Source organism: Oncorhynchus tshawytscha, linkage group LG10 (assembly GCF_018296145.1).
Source record: "Oncorhynchus tshawytscha isolate Ot180627B linkage group LG10, Otsh_v2.0, whole genome shotgun sequence".
NCBI classification, from domain to species: domain Eukaryota; kingdom Metazoa; phylum Chordata; class Actinopteri; order Salmoniformes; family Salmonidae; genus Oncorhynchus; species Oncorhynchus tshawytscha.
In genome coordinates this window covers 50281274-50298360 of record NC_056438.1, presented here as the reverse complement: position 1 = coordinate 50298360, position 17087 = coordinate 50281274, and the positions used below count along the sequence as shown (strand labels likewise).

Sequence of the window (17087 nt, the reverse complement as noted above, 5' to 3'; positions counted from 1 at the left end):
GCTCCTTTGCTGTTGTTCTGGGATTGATTTGCACTTTTCGCACCAAAGTACGTTCATATCTAGGAGACAGAACACGTCTCCTTCCTGAGGGGTATGACGGCTGCGTGGTCCCATGGTGTTTATACTTGCGTACTATTGTTTGTACAGATGAACGTGGTACCTTCAGGCATTTGGAAATTGCTCCCAAGGATGAAACAGTCTTGTGGAGGTCTACAATTTTTTTCTGAGGTCTTGGCTGAACTGTATGTAGCCTGCTGTATTCATCTTTTCATACAGTCATCTTTTTCCCAGCAAGCTTTCATCTGATTTGGGTCCCTCTTCTCTTTAAGCCATTACATTTGTCGCATAAAATGGCCCAGGTGTCTTCCTTCTTTTTGACAGTCGTGTTGTCTGTCTTTTTATCCTCCAGTACGTTACTAAATTCCTCCATCGTCAGCTCCGACAACATTTTTTTTTTCCATAAGCAGAGAAATGTGAACTTCTTTGATGTGCCATGATCAGGTGGCAAGCAGACAAATAAAACATAGTTAAATAACATTAAGTAATGACAATAATAAATAATATTGCATGCTAGCTAGCTTGGTTCATAAACTAGCTAGATACAGTAGCTAACGTTAGCTAACAAATTAGTTTTCTGCCTAGTACTGGAAAATAACAGATTTTAATTCACATCAGCCAACCCATGAGAACCTGTCACGATGGAGTTGCAGTAGTTCTAACGTTACATTGTTTGTATTTTATAACAGCAACTTTGTGGCCTCATTTGTCAAGTAGCCTAGATACTTAGTTTCAACTCACGATACCTCATATATTGGTGTAACATGTCACGTTCGTTGATGGAAGAATAAGACCAAGGTGCAGCGTGCTAAGCGTACATCATTTTATTTGATGAACACGAAAAAAAACAATACACTACAACCGACCGTGAAGCTACATGCAGTGCAGAAAGCAACTACACACAAACAAGATCCCACAAACTAAAGGTGGGAAAAAAGGCTGCCTATGTATGATCCCCAATCAGAGACAACGATAGACAGCTAGCTGCCTCTGATTGGGAACCATACCTGGCCAACAAAGAAATAGAAAAACTAGAATGGCCACCCTAATCACACCCGACCTAACCAAATAGAGAAATAAAAAGGCTCTCTAAGGACAGGGCGTGACAACTAATCATAGTTTAAAACCGTTGATCCAGATTTAAAATGAAGTGGTGCAACACATCTGATTAATTTTAAACCTAGATTTACAAAACCTAGATTAGCTCTAATTTACACCATGTTGGTGCAACCCACCCTTAACGATGCTCCTACAAAGGTTTTAATGATGAACATAGCCTTAAAAGAACTTTCTCACCAAGTCAAATCAAATCAAAGTTTATTTGTCACGTGCGCCGAATATAACAGGTGTAGACGTTAGACCTTATGCTTACTTACAGGCTCTAGCCAATAGTGTGTGGGAAAAAAGGTATGTATGTGTGTGTGTAGGTAAGTAAAGAAATAAAACAGTAAAAAGACATTTGAAAATAACAGTAGCAAGGCTATATACAGACACCGGTTAGTCAGGCTTATTGAGGTAATATGTACATGTAGGTATGGTTAAAGTGACTATGCACATATGATGAACACAGAGTAGCAGCAGCGTAAAAAGAGGGGTTGGCGGGTGGTGGGACACAATGTAGATAGCCCGGTTAGCCAATGTGCGGGAGCACTGATTAGTCGGCCCGATTGAGGTAGTATGTACATGAATGTATAGTCAAAGTGACTATATGATAAACAGAGAGTAGCAACAGCATAAAAGAGGTGTTGGGGGGGGGGGCACACAATGCAAATAGTCTGGGTAACCATTTGGTTACCTGTTCAGGAGTCTTATGGCTTGGGGGTAAAAACTGTTGAGAAGCCTTTTTGTCCTAGACCTGGCCCTCCGGTCTTGCCATGTGGTAGTAGAGAGAACAGTCTATGGCTGAGGTGGCAGGGGTCTTTGACAATTTTTAGGGCCTTCCTCTGACACTGCCTGGTGTAGAGGTCCATAAATATTTTACTTTTTATTTAAGTTTTGGTTCAGAAGATCATGATAGGGTATTTAATCTGTAAATGTCATGCATAATGTATTTGATAATGGTATGTACAGCTACCTGCCAAAATAAAGGAAACACCAACATAAAGTGTCTTAATAGCGTCAATGCATCTAAAAAGTTTGTTTGTATGCATGTATGCATGTATGTATGTATGTATTTTACAATGATGCATGTAATCAAATCTGAAGGTGGTTGCTAATTCTAATCTTATACAACTGTTGGTTAGAATAAGGCCAATATAATGTTTCTTCTGCCATACAAGTCTAACATTCCACTTACATCAGCGCGATTTGTACTTTGTAAAATATGCCAGTCTGCGAATATGAGTGGCATTTGGAGGGCGTGTTCGTAAATTCAATCTGGAGTGCCAGAGAGCGCTCTGAGCGTTCGTAAATTCAGAGCGTCGGCAGATTGTCCATTTGTAAATTCAGAGCCACACTGGACCTTCTGGCCGAGGAGAAAGATTGATCCGAGCGTTCCGCTGCGTCTACGGCACTGCATCTCAGTGATAGAGGCGTCACTACAGACCCTGGTTCGATTCCAGGCTGTATCACAACCGGCCGTGATTGGGAGTATCATAGTGCGGCGCACAATTGGCCCAACGTCGTGCGGGTTAGGCCATCATTGTAAATAAGAATTTGTTCTTAACTAACTTCCCTAGTTAAGTAAAGGTTCAATACACAATAAATAAACAACGGTTCCCAAGCTAACTGGCTAACATTGGTTAGCTACACAAATACTCGTCCAAGCAGAGCTGGTTAGGCTGTTTTCATTGTTATCCAGGGCGTTGGTGACTGCAACTGTGCTGCTGGCAACAATTTAATTACGCTTCTTTGCCGACACAACCATATTCATCTGGTGTTGAGCGTTCGTAAATGAATCAGTTATTCTGCGCTCTGACACACTCAGATGAGAGCGCTCTGAAATCGGAGTAGAAACCAGACTTTACGAACGCGCCTGCATACGGGTCTTTATCGGGAAATGTGTTGTCGTCACCCATTCTCAGCCATCTTGTTGAAACGGAGAGAGCCACACACCTCGAATATAAACCCTGTGCTGTCAGTAAAAGCAGAGGTAAGACAGCGAAGATTAATTGCACAGTTTTGCTATAAAATAAAGCTAAACTATCGAAACAAGCATTCACGATGCTAAAGAGCCCAGTTTTAGCGATTTGAACGCGTTTATGAGGGTTGTTATAGCAGCATGTTTGCTTGGCCTTGAGGCTTGGGACTCAAGTATGTGGGAGCACCGCATTGGATCAGAGCGAGGTGGGAGGCATTTCAGGGTTGTGGCGGAGGCCGCACTGAGGTTTGGGGGTTAAGGATTCACTTGTCAGTTCATTACTTTTGTGCGATTTTGTGACAGTATGCCTTTTTGATTGTTTTCCTTTCGAGACACTTAGCATTTTTGTAGAAATGACTGAGCATCAATGATCGATTGTTGCTTAAAGCTTTGTAAAACTAAGTTCGCTAGCTGGTTAACAGTAGTTATGCTACTATAGCTAGCAAACTAACCTCGCTAACCTTATCGATATAACGTTAGCTAGCTGGTCCAATAGTTAGCTAACTGTCTTATAATATTTGAACATGGTATCATTATTGGTGGTTAAATACAGTAGCTACAACGTCAATGATTCTGAAAACTGTTTTATCTACTGTACAGTAGCTGTCATGCTGTTACTTAGCTAGCTAGCATGTTACTACCTATTAAGCTAGTTTAGATACGTTAGTTTGCCAACCAACTTAGCCAATGTGCAACTGTGCTGCCATCTAGGTACCGATAGTTGTTTTTGAAATGTTAATTGTCAGGCTAGTTGCACTGTCTAACATTAGCTAATTAACAGCAGTATCGCTAGTTAGCTCGAGCTACGTATGGGGAACGTGCGTGAGTCAGTCGGATTAGCAAGCTAATTATGGTCAGCCTAATGGGAAGTTAGCTAGCTACTGTAGTTAATGTGTTTGAAATGAAATGACGGTGCTTTATGTAACTTGAAAAGTTTGTTGTTAGCCAGGTAGCTAATTTACGAAAATTCCTTGTCTTATAACAACGTTATACAAACTTGATCATACATAGACATGCATATAAAGTAATTTGAGTTCAATAGTTAGACTTCATCTAAGCCTAGTACATTGTGTCGGCATGAAACATTAAAAGTCCAATTGTATTGGCTACTTGAAATGTGTAGGTTGAAACTTGAATATTTTCCTTACAATTCCATTTTTTTTGGCCGCAATTTGTTCCTATTCACAACCTGAAGTCACAGGCTACAGTACTGACAGTGACATACTGTTTGGAATATAATAAATCATTTGTGACGGGTGTTTTGATGTAGGATTCTTTTTTTTCCTTTTTTTTTTTTTACAGGAGTTGGCAGTTTCTTTGTCACTATAAATAATCAATTAAATTTGAGTGTTGATTGGATGTAGCCCACACGTGGCTTGCAACAGGCGAAAAGTCCATCCCATGCATGCTTCCTGTTTATCCTATAGCTAGACAGATTGCAGTTTGAACATGCCTTTAGGTAGCTGACTAAACTCCACAGTGAAGGAAGTTTCTGATCAACTCCATCAACAACTGAGTTGCACAGAGACCAGGCTTTGTGGAATTCAGATCAGACTCCATTGACTGAACCAAGGTCAATATTTTTTTTATTATTTAAAAAAAATCTATTATGAAAGCTCACCATGTACCTATGTTTGCTGAAATCCATACCTTTTCTATAAATGTTAATCAAATACAACCACCGCCTGTTTCCTTGTTGATTTAATTGGCACATGCGCATTTGTGCAGAGTTGCCATTTTAGAGCAACAGCAATGAGCAAACAGTCAGTGGTTGCATTTTATTAAAGAAATACTTTGGGATTTTGGCAATGAGGCACCTTATCATCTTCCCCAGAGTCAGATGAACTCACGGATACCATGTTTATATCTCTGCGTGTATTTTGAAGGGAGTTTCTAACTAGCCCTAGTGCAATTGCTAACTAGCGTTAGTGCAATGACTGGAGGTATATGGGTATCTGCTAACATTGAATCTGGGGAAGTAGATAAAGGGCCTCTTTGCCAAAATCCCGAAGTATCTCTTTAATGTTTATTGGAAAAGTATGGATCGCAACTACAGAGGAAAAACCTACTGTAGGTCCGAGGTAAGAGTTTCATAGTTAACATAATTTGAAGTGTTGACCTTGAGCAAATTGATGTAGTCGGAGCTGAATTCCACAAATCCTGGTCTCTGCTTCACTCCATTGGTGGAGTTAATCAGAAGCTTCCTTCACCATGGAGTGGAGTTTATTCCGCTAACCTAGGGTCATTATCTGAATGGTCTGTGAACTAACTAGGTAGCCTGTACACAGCATACAATAACTTGTTTGTGATTATGGTCATTTGCATGCAAACATCCAAGTTTATTGTAGTATTTCCAGAATAAAGCCTGTGGGCAGGGAAAGGGAGACACTGTTGTCAATTATTGGTGTCTGAGAAGCCTCTTTCCTAACTGGGCAACTTCCTAAAATGGCTTCAGTCGATTGAAATTGTACTCCTTGTATAAGGGAGGGATGGGGCTATCCTCTTGAATGAGTTGGAATACCACAAACTCACTGTAAGATCCAATCGGCCTACATCTAAAACAATCATTTGGGAAAATGATTGCCTGATGCAATATTTGTTACACCATCAAAACACTTTTTAACCATCATTTGGGTCTGTAATCTTTGACTACTCGAAATTGATATACGATTTTCAGTTGCATTGGCAGATTAATTACTGAATACATCTCCAAGAAAAATATTCAACCTGAAGTTTGGTGTTTGTTGTAATAGGCTAATAATGTTGGCCCTTTCCTCCCCATAGAAGTTCTAGAAAGAATGGCAGAAACTCAGACACTCAACTTCGGACCAGAATGGTTAGTAAATATGAATTCTTGTTGAGCTGAAATGTTGAATCAGGTTGATTAACAGGGATCTGGGTTGTTAGGCTGGTTTTTCGTTTGACACATGGTGCAGTGGAGTCTCACATTTTGAGGCCTGTCAGTTGTCCTCAACTTCACTTTTGTCTTTCTCCTTCTGTCCTTTTCCTATTCCTCCCCTCCCCCACTCCCTTTTCCCCAGGCTCCGGGCCCTGTCTGGGGGTGGCCATGGGGGTGGGAGCAGCAGTAGCGTTGCCACCTCACCACCACTCTCTCCTGCATTGCCAAAGTATAAACTTGCGGACTACCGCTACGGGAGAGAAGAAATGCTAGCACTTTATGTCAAGGATAGGGAGGTGAGGCAAAGGAATTCTGATGTGTTCTAAAATGATACAGAGACACATGATTGACATACAAATAAAGTGACTTGTATTGGCATGTTCTAAAAAGTGTGACATTTAGATTGTACCTTTTTGTTTGTGGAGTCATTAAAAAACAAATCTAATATATAATGGCCTTTTCCTGTAATTTGTGTTTTAAAACCTGACATTGCAATGGCTCATATATTCCCCCTCTCTTTATCAGATCCCTGTAGACCTACATGATAAGGATTTTCTGCCCATTTTACAAGAGGAGCCCCTGCCACCGCTGGCACTTGTAGCTTTTACAGAGGAAGAGCAGGTTGGTGCTTTCACTGTTCATATAGGAGGCCATGCTAGAATGAATATGCAAAATTACAACTATGCCTTTCTCAGTGTCCTTACCCATTTTGTTGCTAACCTAGTAAGTATAATTGTTTGCCATAGACATGTCTTTTTAAATTCTTGTCAGTCTCTCTCTTTCTTCATCCCCCTCTTTTTCCCTCTATCTCTCCCCACAGAGAAATTTCTCCATGTCTGTAAACAGTGCAGCGGTGCTCAGGCTGATGGGAAGAGGAGGGGGCCCGGTGGGGCCAGGGGCACCGAGGGGTCGAAGCACTTCACGGGGAAGAGGTGAGGTGGAGTGTCTTGTTGTGTCAATGTGTGCATCCCAATAGTCTAACGTGACTTTGCTTGTCTCTTCTTCATCTGAAAACAGTCTCGGTGAAAGTGGTATGGAGGAGGCAAAGCATACAGTTGCGTTCAACTGTTAAATTATTTCAGTCAGTGCTGAAATAACAACCCACTTTAGATTATATTGACTGAGACCCACCCTTCAGAATGTTAACAATCTTGTGCTGGCTGCACAGAAGGGAATTAACAGTATCACTCTGTTTCTACGCTTGATTATGCCTCTGTCAATAGAAGCTATCGCAGCTGGTTGAATTCATCACCAACTAGCGCCAACATTAAAGTGTAGTGTGTGTGTTTGAATCCTTCTCGAGTGTAGTATGATTTGTGGATTCAAATAAAGTATTTCAAATGTGTATCTGGCAGGACGGGGTAGAGGAGATGGAGGGTTTTACCAAAGAAGTTTTGATGACGTGGAGGGAGGCTTTGGCCGCGGAGGCAGGGAGATGCACCGCTCCCAGAGCTGGGAGGAGAGGTAATGGACTACCCGCTCTAGAGACACAAGTTCAACTGGGATTTTACACACATTAACCTTTGACTTCAATGGATGATTTATGCCAAAGTTGAGTGGGCGTATCTTAAATTGGGTTCCAGGCTAGTGGAATGAGAATGGTCAAGACCATGGCTTTCCAACCCTGTTCTAGGAGATCTACCATCCTGTAGGTTTTCACTCAAACCCTATTCTAGCCTGATTCAAATAGTTAGCTGGTTGATGCACAATCAGGTTAGTTACAACAGGAAGGTAGCTTTGAAGGAACAGGGTTTGAGAGCCCTGGTCTAAACCCATTTGTTTTATGAGATTTACGTATTGTCATGTTGCTTTATGTCTGTTTTTACCTGCATGCTCAGTCATCCTTTTTGTCTTTTTTTTCCTTTTTCAAAGTCACGCTGAGTCTATTTTCTCCCCATCTAGGGGAGACAGAAGGTTTGAAAAGCCAGGTCGAAAAGAGTCAGGTTTGTGTCAATACTTTCTAGTCAAGTAATCAATGCAGTATGAATAATGTACTTAAATGACAGTTACAGGGTTTACAGGTAATCATTTATTTTTCTTTGTCGCTCCTCTGTCTCCATTGACATGGCAGAAGTTGCTCCTGCCCACTTTCCGATGAATCATAGTAAGTTTGCCCTCCACGCCCTTGCACTTATACACGTCCCTTTCTTGTCAAGGGGAACTAGCTGCTGTTTCTCCAAAGAATATAAACTCAGCAAAAAAAGAAACGTCCTCTCACTGTCAACTGTGTTTATTTTCAGCAAACTTAACATGTGTAAATATTTGTATGAACATAACAAGATTCAACAAATGAGACATAAACTGAAAAAGTTCCACAGACATGTCACTAACATAAATGGAATCATGTGCCCCTGAACAAAGGGGTCAAAAGAGTCAAAATCAAAAGTAACAGTCAGTATCTGGTGTGGCTACCAGATGCATTAAGTACTGCAGTGCATCTCCTCCTCATGGACTGCACAAGATTAGCCAGTTCTTGCTGTGAGATGTTACTCCACTCTTTTACCAAGGCACCTGCAAGTTCCCAGACATTTCTGGGGGGAATGGCCCTAGCCCTCACCCTCTGATCCAATAGGTTCCAGAGGTGCTCAATGAGATTGAGATCTGGGCACTTCGCTGGCCATGGCAGAACACTGACATTCCTGTCTTGCAGGAAATCACGCACCGAACGAGCAGTATGGCTGGAGGGTCATGTCAGGATGAGCCTGCAGGAAGGGTACCACATGAGGGATGAGGATGTCTTCCCTGTAACGCACAGCGTTGAGATTGACTGCATTGACAACAAGCTCAGCCCGATGATGCTGTGACACATTGCCCCAGACCATGAAGGATCCTCCATCTCCAAATCGATCCCGCTCCAGAGTACCAGCCCTGGTGTAATGCTCATTCCTTCAACGATAAATGCGACCATCACCCCATGTGAGACAAAACCGCGACTCGTCAGTGAAAAGCATTTTTTCGTAGTCCTGTCTGGTCCAGAGACGGTGGGTTTGTGCCCATAGGCAACGTTGTTGCCGGTGATGTCTGGTGAGGACCTGCCTTACAACAGGCCTACAAGCCCTCAGTACAGCCTCTCTCAGCCTATTGCGGACAGTCTGAGCACTGATGGAGGGATTGTGCGTTCCTTGTGTAAATCGGGCAGTTGTTGCCATCTTGTACCTGTCCCGCAGGTGTGTTGTTCACATATACTGATCCTGTGCAGGTGTTGTTACACGTGGTCTGCCACTGCGAGGACGATCAGCTGTCCGTGCTGTCTCCCTGTAGTGCTGTCTTAGGCGTCTAACAGTACGGACATTACAATGTATTGCCCTGGCCACATCTGCAGTCCTCGTGCCTCCTTGCAGCATGCCTAAGGCATGTTCACGCAGATGAGCAGGACCCCTGGGCATCTTTCTTTTGGTGTTTTTCAGAGTCAGTAGAAAGGCCTCTTTTAGTGTCCTAAGTTTTCATAACTGACCTTAATTGCCTACCATCTGTAAGCTGTTAGTGTCTTAACGACCGTTCCACTGGTGAATGTTCATTAATTGTTTATGGTTCATTGAACAAGCATGGGAAACGGTGTTTAAACCCTTTACAATGAAGATCTTTGAAGTTATTTGGATTTTTATGAATTATCTTTGAAAGACAGGGTCCTGAAAAGGGGACGTTTCTATTTTTTTCTGAGTTTATATTTTCTATGCTAAAACTGAGGGTAAACGTGTACTTTACAAGGGCCTAACTGTAATGCTGTACATTGCTTAGTCAGGCAACAATACAGCGCTACAAACGTTTAAACAATCTCCTCACTTATTTGTCATCAAAGACCGTATCAGGCTAAAAGATTGTATTGCTACATATGTAATCGAGTAAAAATAAATAAATGTTGAACTTGATGTTCCCCTTGTTATGAATTAAATTCAAGTTATTCAATTGTTTTCCCTCCAGTCCGTGCTAACTACGAGGATGTTGGGACCGGCGTGGGAGGCCTGCCTGTGAGGAAGCATGATTTTACACGTTCGGAGAGCGAGAACTGGCGCACGTCCCGCGACGAAGCAAATGGTGAGGACGGTGACGAGGGGGGCTGGCGCCTGGCGGGTGCCTCGCGACGCGACAGTGACCGGTGGTGCCCCCCGAGTCCAGGTGTGCCCTGTAGTGATCCTACACTGCTGCCACCATATTGTCCCGTTGGCAGGCGGTGGTTTTAATTGCAGGCCTAACGCGCTTCAGGTTGATTTTTTAAAAAGGCAGGCTTATTCTGAACTCTTAAATCACAACGGACACCTCAAATGTCTCCAGTTTAGGACACCTAAGAGAATGGGTTTTCAACAGGGAGTACTGGAATCCATTCAGACACACAATAACACCCCCCCCCCAAAAAAAAGCATCACATTGATCTAAAGTAGTGGGCTTCAATGTGAGAGAATGGCTGGGGTGAAGCTGAGTGACAGGGTCTCTAAACCGCTTCTCTCCTCAGACGGGCTGCGGTCGGCAGTGCGGCGAGAGGTGCACCCGGGGGAGCAGCCACGGCAGCGCCGGTTCCCGTTCGACGCCAGAGAGGACGAGCGTGGCTACAGGCGTCCCCGGTCAGGCAGTGGCAGCCTGGAGGAGGATGGGAGCAGCCTGCCAGAGTGGTGCTTGGAGGACGCTGAGGAGGAGACGGGCACCTTCGATTCGTCCGGAGCCTTCCTCTCGCTCAAGGTTCGAGTGAGTGTGAACTCCATATAGTCTAACAAACATCACTTGTTAAAGGGATGCTTCGGGACTTTTGCAATGATGCCCTTTATCTACTTCCCCAGCATCAGATTAACTTGTGAATACCATTTTGTATGTTTCTGTGTCTAGTATGAAGAAAGTTAGAGGTAATTTCGTTAGCACAATGACCTTATTTATTGTAATTTTATTTGAACTTTTATTTACTAGGCAAGTAAGTTAAGAACAAATTATCATTTCACTTGTTTTTTGAACCAGGGTCTGTAGTGACACCTCTAGCGCTGAGATGCAGTGTTTTAGACCGCTGTGCAACTCGGGAGCTGCTAGCAGATACCCATAGACTTTGTTATTGCGCTAACGCTAATTAGCAACTTCCTTCAAACCACATGCAGAGACATAATAAATGGTATCCATGAGTTAATCTGACTCCTGGGAAGCCGTTAAAGAGCCTCATTGCCAAAATCCCATAGTATTCCTTTAATGGGTGCAGGGACAAATAAAGGTTGAAAAAATTAAGTAGGACCTGCACACATGTTTGACGTCAAATCAAATTTTATTTGTCACATACACATGGTTAGCAGATGTTAGTGCGAGTGTAGCGAAATGCTTGTGCTTCTAGTTCCGACAATGCAGTAATAACCAACAAGTAACCTAGCTAACAATTTCAAAACTACTACCTTATAGACACAAGTGTAAGGGGATAAAGAATATGTACATAAAGATATATGAATGAGTGATGGTACAGAGCGGCATAGGCAAGATACAGTAGATGGTATCGAGTACAGTATATACATATGAGATGAGTATGTAAACAAAGTGGCATAGTTAAAGTGGCTAGTGATACATGTATTACGTAAAGATGCAGTAGATGATATAGAGTACAGTATATACGTATACATATGAGATGAATAATGTAGGGTATGTAAACATTATATTAGGTAGCATTGTTTAAAGTGGCTAGTGATATATTTTACATCTCCCATCAATTCCCATTATTAAAGTGGCTGGAGTTGAGTCAGTGTGTTGGCAGCAGCCACTCCATGTTAGTGGTGGCTGTTTAACAGTCTGATGGCCTTGAGATAGAAGCTGTTTTTCAGTCTCTCGGTCCCAGCGTTGATGCACCTGTACTGACCTCGCCTTCTGGATGATAGCGGGGTGAACAGGCAGTGGCTCGGGTGGTTGTTGTCCTTGATGATCTTTGTGGCCTTCCTGTGACATCGGGTGGTGTAGGTGTCCTGGAGGGCAGGTAGTTTGCCCCCGGTGATGCGTTATGCAGACCTCACTACCCTCTGGAGAGCCTTACGGTTGTGGGCGGAGCAGTTGCCGTACCAGGCGGTGATACAGCCCGACAGGATGCTCTCGATTGTGCATCTGTAGAAGTTTGTGAGTGCTTTTGGTGACAAGCCGAATTTCTTCAGCCTCCTGAGGTTGAAGAGGCGCTGCTGCGCCTCCTTCAGGATGCTGTCTGTGTGGGTGGACCAATTCAGTTTGTCTGTGATGTGTACGCCGAGGAACTTAAAACTTACTACCCTCTCCACTACTGTTCCATCAATGTGGATAGGGGGGTGTTCCCTCAGCTGTTTCCTGAAGTCCACAATCATCTCCTTAGTTTTGTTGACGTTGAGTGTGAGGTTATTTTCCTGACACCACACTCCCAGAGCCCTCACCTCCTCCCTGTAGGCCGTCTCGTCGTTGTTGGTAATCAAGCCTACCACTGTTGTGTCGTCCACAAACTTGATGATTGAGTTGGAGGCGTGCGTGGCCACGCAGTCGTGGGTGAACAGGGAGTACAGGAGAGGGCTCAGAACGCACCCTTGTGGGGCCCCAGTGTTGAGGATCAGCGGGGTGGAGATGTTGTTGCCTACCCTCACCACCTGGGGGCGGCCCGTCAGGAAGTCCAGTACCCAGTTGCACAGGGCGGGGTCGAGACCCAGGGTCTCGAGCTTGATGACGAGCTTGGAGGGCACTATGGTGTTAAATGCCGAGCTGTAGTCGATGAACAGCATTCTCACATAGGTATTCCTCTTGTCCAGATGGGTTAGGGCAGTGTGCAGTGTGGTTGAGATTGCATCGTCTGTGGACCTATTTGGGCGGTAAGCAAATTGGAGTGGGTCTAGGGTGTCGGGTAGGGTGGAGGTGATATGGTCCTTGACCAGTCTCTCAAAGCACTTCATGATGACGGAAGTGAGTGCTACGGGGCGGTAGTCGTTTAGCTCAGTATACTCAGGTCTATTGAGTATACATGCAATGATTATTTGTTTTCACTGATGGGAAATTTGTTTGCAGCTATTACAAAAAGTATGGCATCGGAGCACTGTGGCACATGGAGCACTGTGGCACATGGAGCACTGTGGCACATGGAGCACTGTGGCACATGGAGCACTGTGGCACATGGAGCACTGTGGCACATGGAGCACTGTGAATGCAAGGCTGCTATGCGAAGGACATATGGAGACTTTCATGACAATTTGTGTGTATACAGTATATATTTCTCCTCCACAGAAAGCTCCGAAGGAGCCCATCCTGGAGGAGGCAGAGCTGGACTTCAGACCCCTGGAGGAGTGTGACGAGGGCCTTGAGGAGGACGGACAGCCCCGGGAGACCAAAAACCCAGACAGAGAGGCAAGAAGAGACCCCGACAGAAAACAGGGTGAGTTAAGAGGAGTAGAAACTATGTCCGGTATACTGTATATATTTTTTCTCCCAATAGTAAACTGTGGCGAGAGAACATCAATGAATGTATCTTGTCTTGTTTTTTTTCCCAGATGTGGGGAGAGGGGTAGTAGAGGCGCCGCCTGCTCCCTCGCCTCCAGAACCCCAGCCCTCCGCCCCTCTGCTGCCCCCCAGCCAGCCCGACAGAGCAGAGGAGCCTGAGAGGCCACTTGACCGACCCCCAGCCCCGCAACACAGGCCAGAAGCCAACAAAGTCCCCCTGAACGTCCCCATGTCGATGCCCATGTCCAACACAATGCTGGACTCCCTCCCCATCCCCCACACCGCAGCACACACTCTCACAGGTAGGCTTACACAAGAGCAGGGGAGGAGTACAGTCAAATCTGCCACATTTGTGCCCGTTGAAGGCTGATTGATGAGACATTGTAAATGACAATGGTATTTCCTCCAGTAACCTTGTGCTTCAAATAAACAGACTCAGGATTGCATGTAGTTTGAGGTTGTCACCTGCACATAGTATCTAGAAGCTCCACTTCCATCTGTGACAGACTAACCCTTTGTCCTGTCCAGTGTCTCCAGTGTCGGCCCCGTCGTCCACCATACAGATGCAGCAGAAGCCCCCGGACGTGCCCGTGGCTATGCCTGTCCCGCTGCCCTTCAGCACCAGCCTCATGGCTCAGAGCACGTCTATCATGACCCCCAACATTATGGCCCCCAGCACGGGCCTCATGGCTCCTATTGGAAGGCCCACGGTCATGCCGCCACACCACACCATGGTTGAAGATGAGAGACTGAAGCACTTTGAACAGGTAAGTAGACAGACAGTAGGCAGGTTTCTATTGACCCAGGTTTATTTGACAAAAGCTGTGCCGCAAGTAAAATTATTGCGACATTTGTAATGGACACGGCAGAAGAGTCATTTCTTTTGTCTAAGTTTATTGCGACAAATGATGGAAATTGTGTTTTTCTAATAAATTGATTGGTGATTAATTCTGAAAGTAAGCGGGGCACGTGATGTTATCACTTAATAAAGCTCCACCACACATGTAATTATAAAAGCCTGTTGCTTGCAAAATCCATTTATTAAACTAAAATAATGTTTATTTGCTAGACCAGAATTGTCATGACTTTCATGAATGTCTGAATTGCAATTTGAAGTTTGACCATCAAATAGTTTGAGATCTCTACTATGACTGCAAGTTACACTATGGCACAGACTCTGGCCATAATAAGTAGGCATAGGATAATTATTAGAATAAGGTATGGCATATATTAGTCAATTCCTGCATTCTATCCATGCTGGCTTTTGCAGGCTACTTGAGACATGAAACAGATGGGTGGGCAGGGCATATAGGCTGTCACTTTATTAACAATCTGTCTATATGGATAATGGAAACACTTCAACCACTTAATTTTAATTCAATTTTTTTTTAGCGTATTTATTTTTAGGTGTGCCATTATGTCCAACTGTTTTGATCGACATGACAATTCAATGGAAACTCACTGTGGCAGCCAATTGTCACATCTACTTTCCATCCGGACTTTCTAAATGTTGACGAAAGAAATTACTGGACAAGGAAATGGAAACCTAGCTAATGCCGGTTTCTAGTAGGAATTAGTTGGTTGCAGAGCTGCGTGTTGAGCAGGGTAGTGAAAGTTATCAAGCTGGTTTTGGTGAAACTAAATTTGGAGCATCTTTGGATATGAAAAGTGCCTGTGTGTTCACTTCTGAAACACGTCAAGAATATGGAGAGGATGTTCATTGAATTGTAATGAAATTGAAAACACCTTATATCCATTTTGTATATTCCTCTGGGATAAGCTGAGCTAGTGGTGTTTGTTTTGTGATACTGTATACTATCATGATGCTCTCTCTACAGGACTAGACAAACATTTTTGGATCCCATGTACAATCTCCTGCTGTTGTGCCCTTAAGCAAGGAGCTTTACCCCCATCAAGTAAAATAATTGCACTGTTAGGCTACTGTATAAAACACATGGTCAAGCCATCTGGAGAGCTACTGGGTGTACAGGCTTTGGATACAGCCCTGCTCAATCACCAGAGTCCGCTTATTAAGGTCATGTTGAGCTGCTGCTTTTTAAAAAACAATTTAATGTAGCAATAAGTGGGACACGAACAAAAGCCTGCACACCCAGTAGCTCTCCTGGAGGATGTAAACATTACCATTACCAACCAAATACAATGTAATACTCCGAAAAACCCTACGGGAAATGAAGGACACTAAGGAAGCATACTGTATATGGACCAGTTCCAATAGTATATTTACAGTGCATCTGTAAAGTATTTAGACCCGTTCACCTTTTCCATATTTTGTTACATTACAGCGTTCTTCTAAAATAAATGTAATTTCCCCCTCTCATCAATCTACACACAATACTCCCAATACAGGTTTTTAGAAATGTTTGCAAATGTATTAATAAAAATCAGAAACCTTATTTGCATAAGTATTCAGACATTTTGCAATGAGACTTGAAATTGAGCTCAGGTGCATCCTCTTTCCATTGATCATTCTTGAGATGTTTCTACAACTTGGAGTCCACCTGTGGTAAATTCAATTGATTGGACTTGATTTGGAAAGGCAAACACCTGTCTACATAAGGTCCCACAGTTGACAGTGCATGTCAGAGCAAAAACCGGGCCATGAGGTTGAAGGAATTGTCCATAGAGCTCCAAGACAGGATTGTGTCGAGGCATAGATCTGGGGAAGGGTACTCTAAATGTCTGCAGCATGGACAGTCCCCAAGAACACAGTGGCCTCAATCATTCTTAAATGGAAGAAGTTTGGAACCACCAAGACTCTTCCTAGAGCTGGCTGCCCGGCCAAATGGAGCAATCAGGGGAGAAGGGCCTTGGTCAGGGAGGTGACCAAGAACCCGATGGTCACTCTGACAGAGCTCCAGAGTTCTCTGTGGAGATGGGAGAACTTTCCAGAAGGACAACTGTCTCTGCAGCACTCCACCAGTCAGGCCTTTATGGTAGAGTGGTCAGATGGAAGTCATTCTTCAGTAAAAGGCACAGCCCATTTTGGAGTTTGGCGAAAGGCACCGAAATGACTCTCAGACCATGACGAACAAGATTCTATGGTCTGATGAAACCAAGATTTGAACTCTATGGCCTGAATGCCAAGCGTCACATCTGGAGAAAAGATGAACAGAGCAAAGTACAGAGATCCTTGATGAAAACCTGCTCCACAACACTCAGGACCACAGACTGGGGCAAAGGTTCACCTTCCAACAGGACAATGACCTTAAGCACCCAGCCAAAACAACGCAGGAGTGACTTTGGGACAAATCTGAATGTCCTTGTGTGCCCAGCCAGAGCCTGGACCTGAACCTGATCAGACATCTCTAAGGAGACCTGAAAATAGCTGTGCAGCGATGCTCCCCATCCAGCCTGACAGAGCTTGAGAGGATCTGCAGAGAAGATTGGGAAAAACTCTCCAAATTGTATTAGTCACATGCTTACTTACGAGCCCCTAACCAACAGTGCAGATTCAAAAAATACGAATAAGATATTAAAGTAACAAGTAATTAAAGGGGAGCCGGTACAGAGTCAATGTGCGGGGGCACCGGTTAGTTGAGGTAGTATGTACATGTAGGTAGAGTTAATTAAAGTGACTATGCATAGATGACAACAGTGAGTGGTAGTGGGCAGGGGGGGATGCAAATATTC

At 43.8% G+C, this 17087-nt stretch overlaps 1 protein-coding gene across 12 annotated transcripts in view; it reads left to right on the top strand.

The window, feature by feature from the left end:
* The first annotated feature begins 2911 nt into the window (after positions 1-2911).
* Positions 2912-17087, top strand: part of gigyf2 (GRB10 interacting GYF protein 2) — a 37622-nt gene continuing 23446 nt past the window's right edge. Inside the window, exons 1-13 of one of the 12 annotated variants that reach the window (XM_024435462.2) lie at positions 2912-3148; positions 5921-5972; positions 6178-6331; positions 6561-6656; positions 6856-6967; positions 7391-7499; positions 7908-7978; positions 8107-8139; positions 9957-10151; positions 10486-10715; positions 13224-13371; positions 13487-13738; positions 13965-14203. In XM_024435462.2, the coding sequence (XP_024291230.1) occupies positions 5935-5972; positions 6178-6331; positions 6561-6656; positions 6856-6967; positions 7391-7499; positions 7908-7978; positions 8107-8139; positions 9957-10151; positions 10486-10715; positions 13224-13371; positions 13487-13738; positions 13965-14203 (1677 nt within the window). In that variant the 5' untranslated portion in view covers positions 2912-3148; positions 5921-5934. Of the gene's footprint in view, positions 3149-3190; positions 3343-5920; positions 5973-6177; positions 6332-6560; positions 6657-6855; positions 6968-7390; positions 7500-7907; positions 7979-8106; positions 8140-9956; positions 10152-10485; positions 10716-13223; positions 13372-13486; positions 13739-13964; positions 14204-17087 lie in introns of those variants that run through there. The other 11 variants (XM_024435463.2, XM_024435454.2, XM_024435457.2 and 8 more) reach the window with 11 other exon arrangements.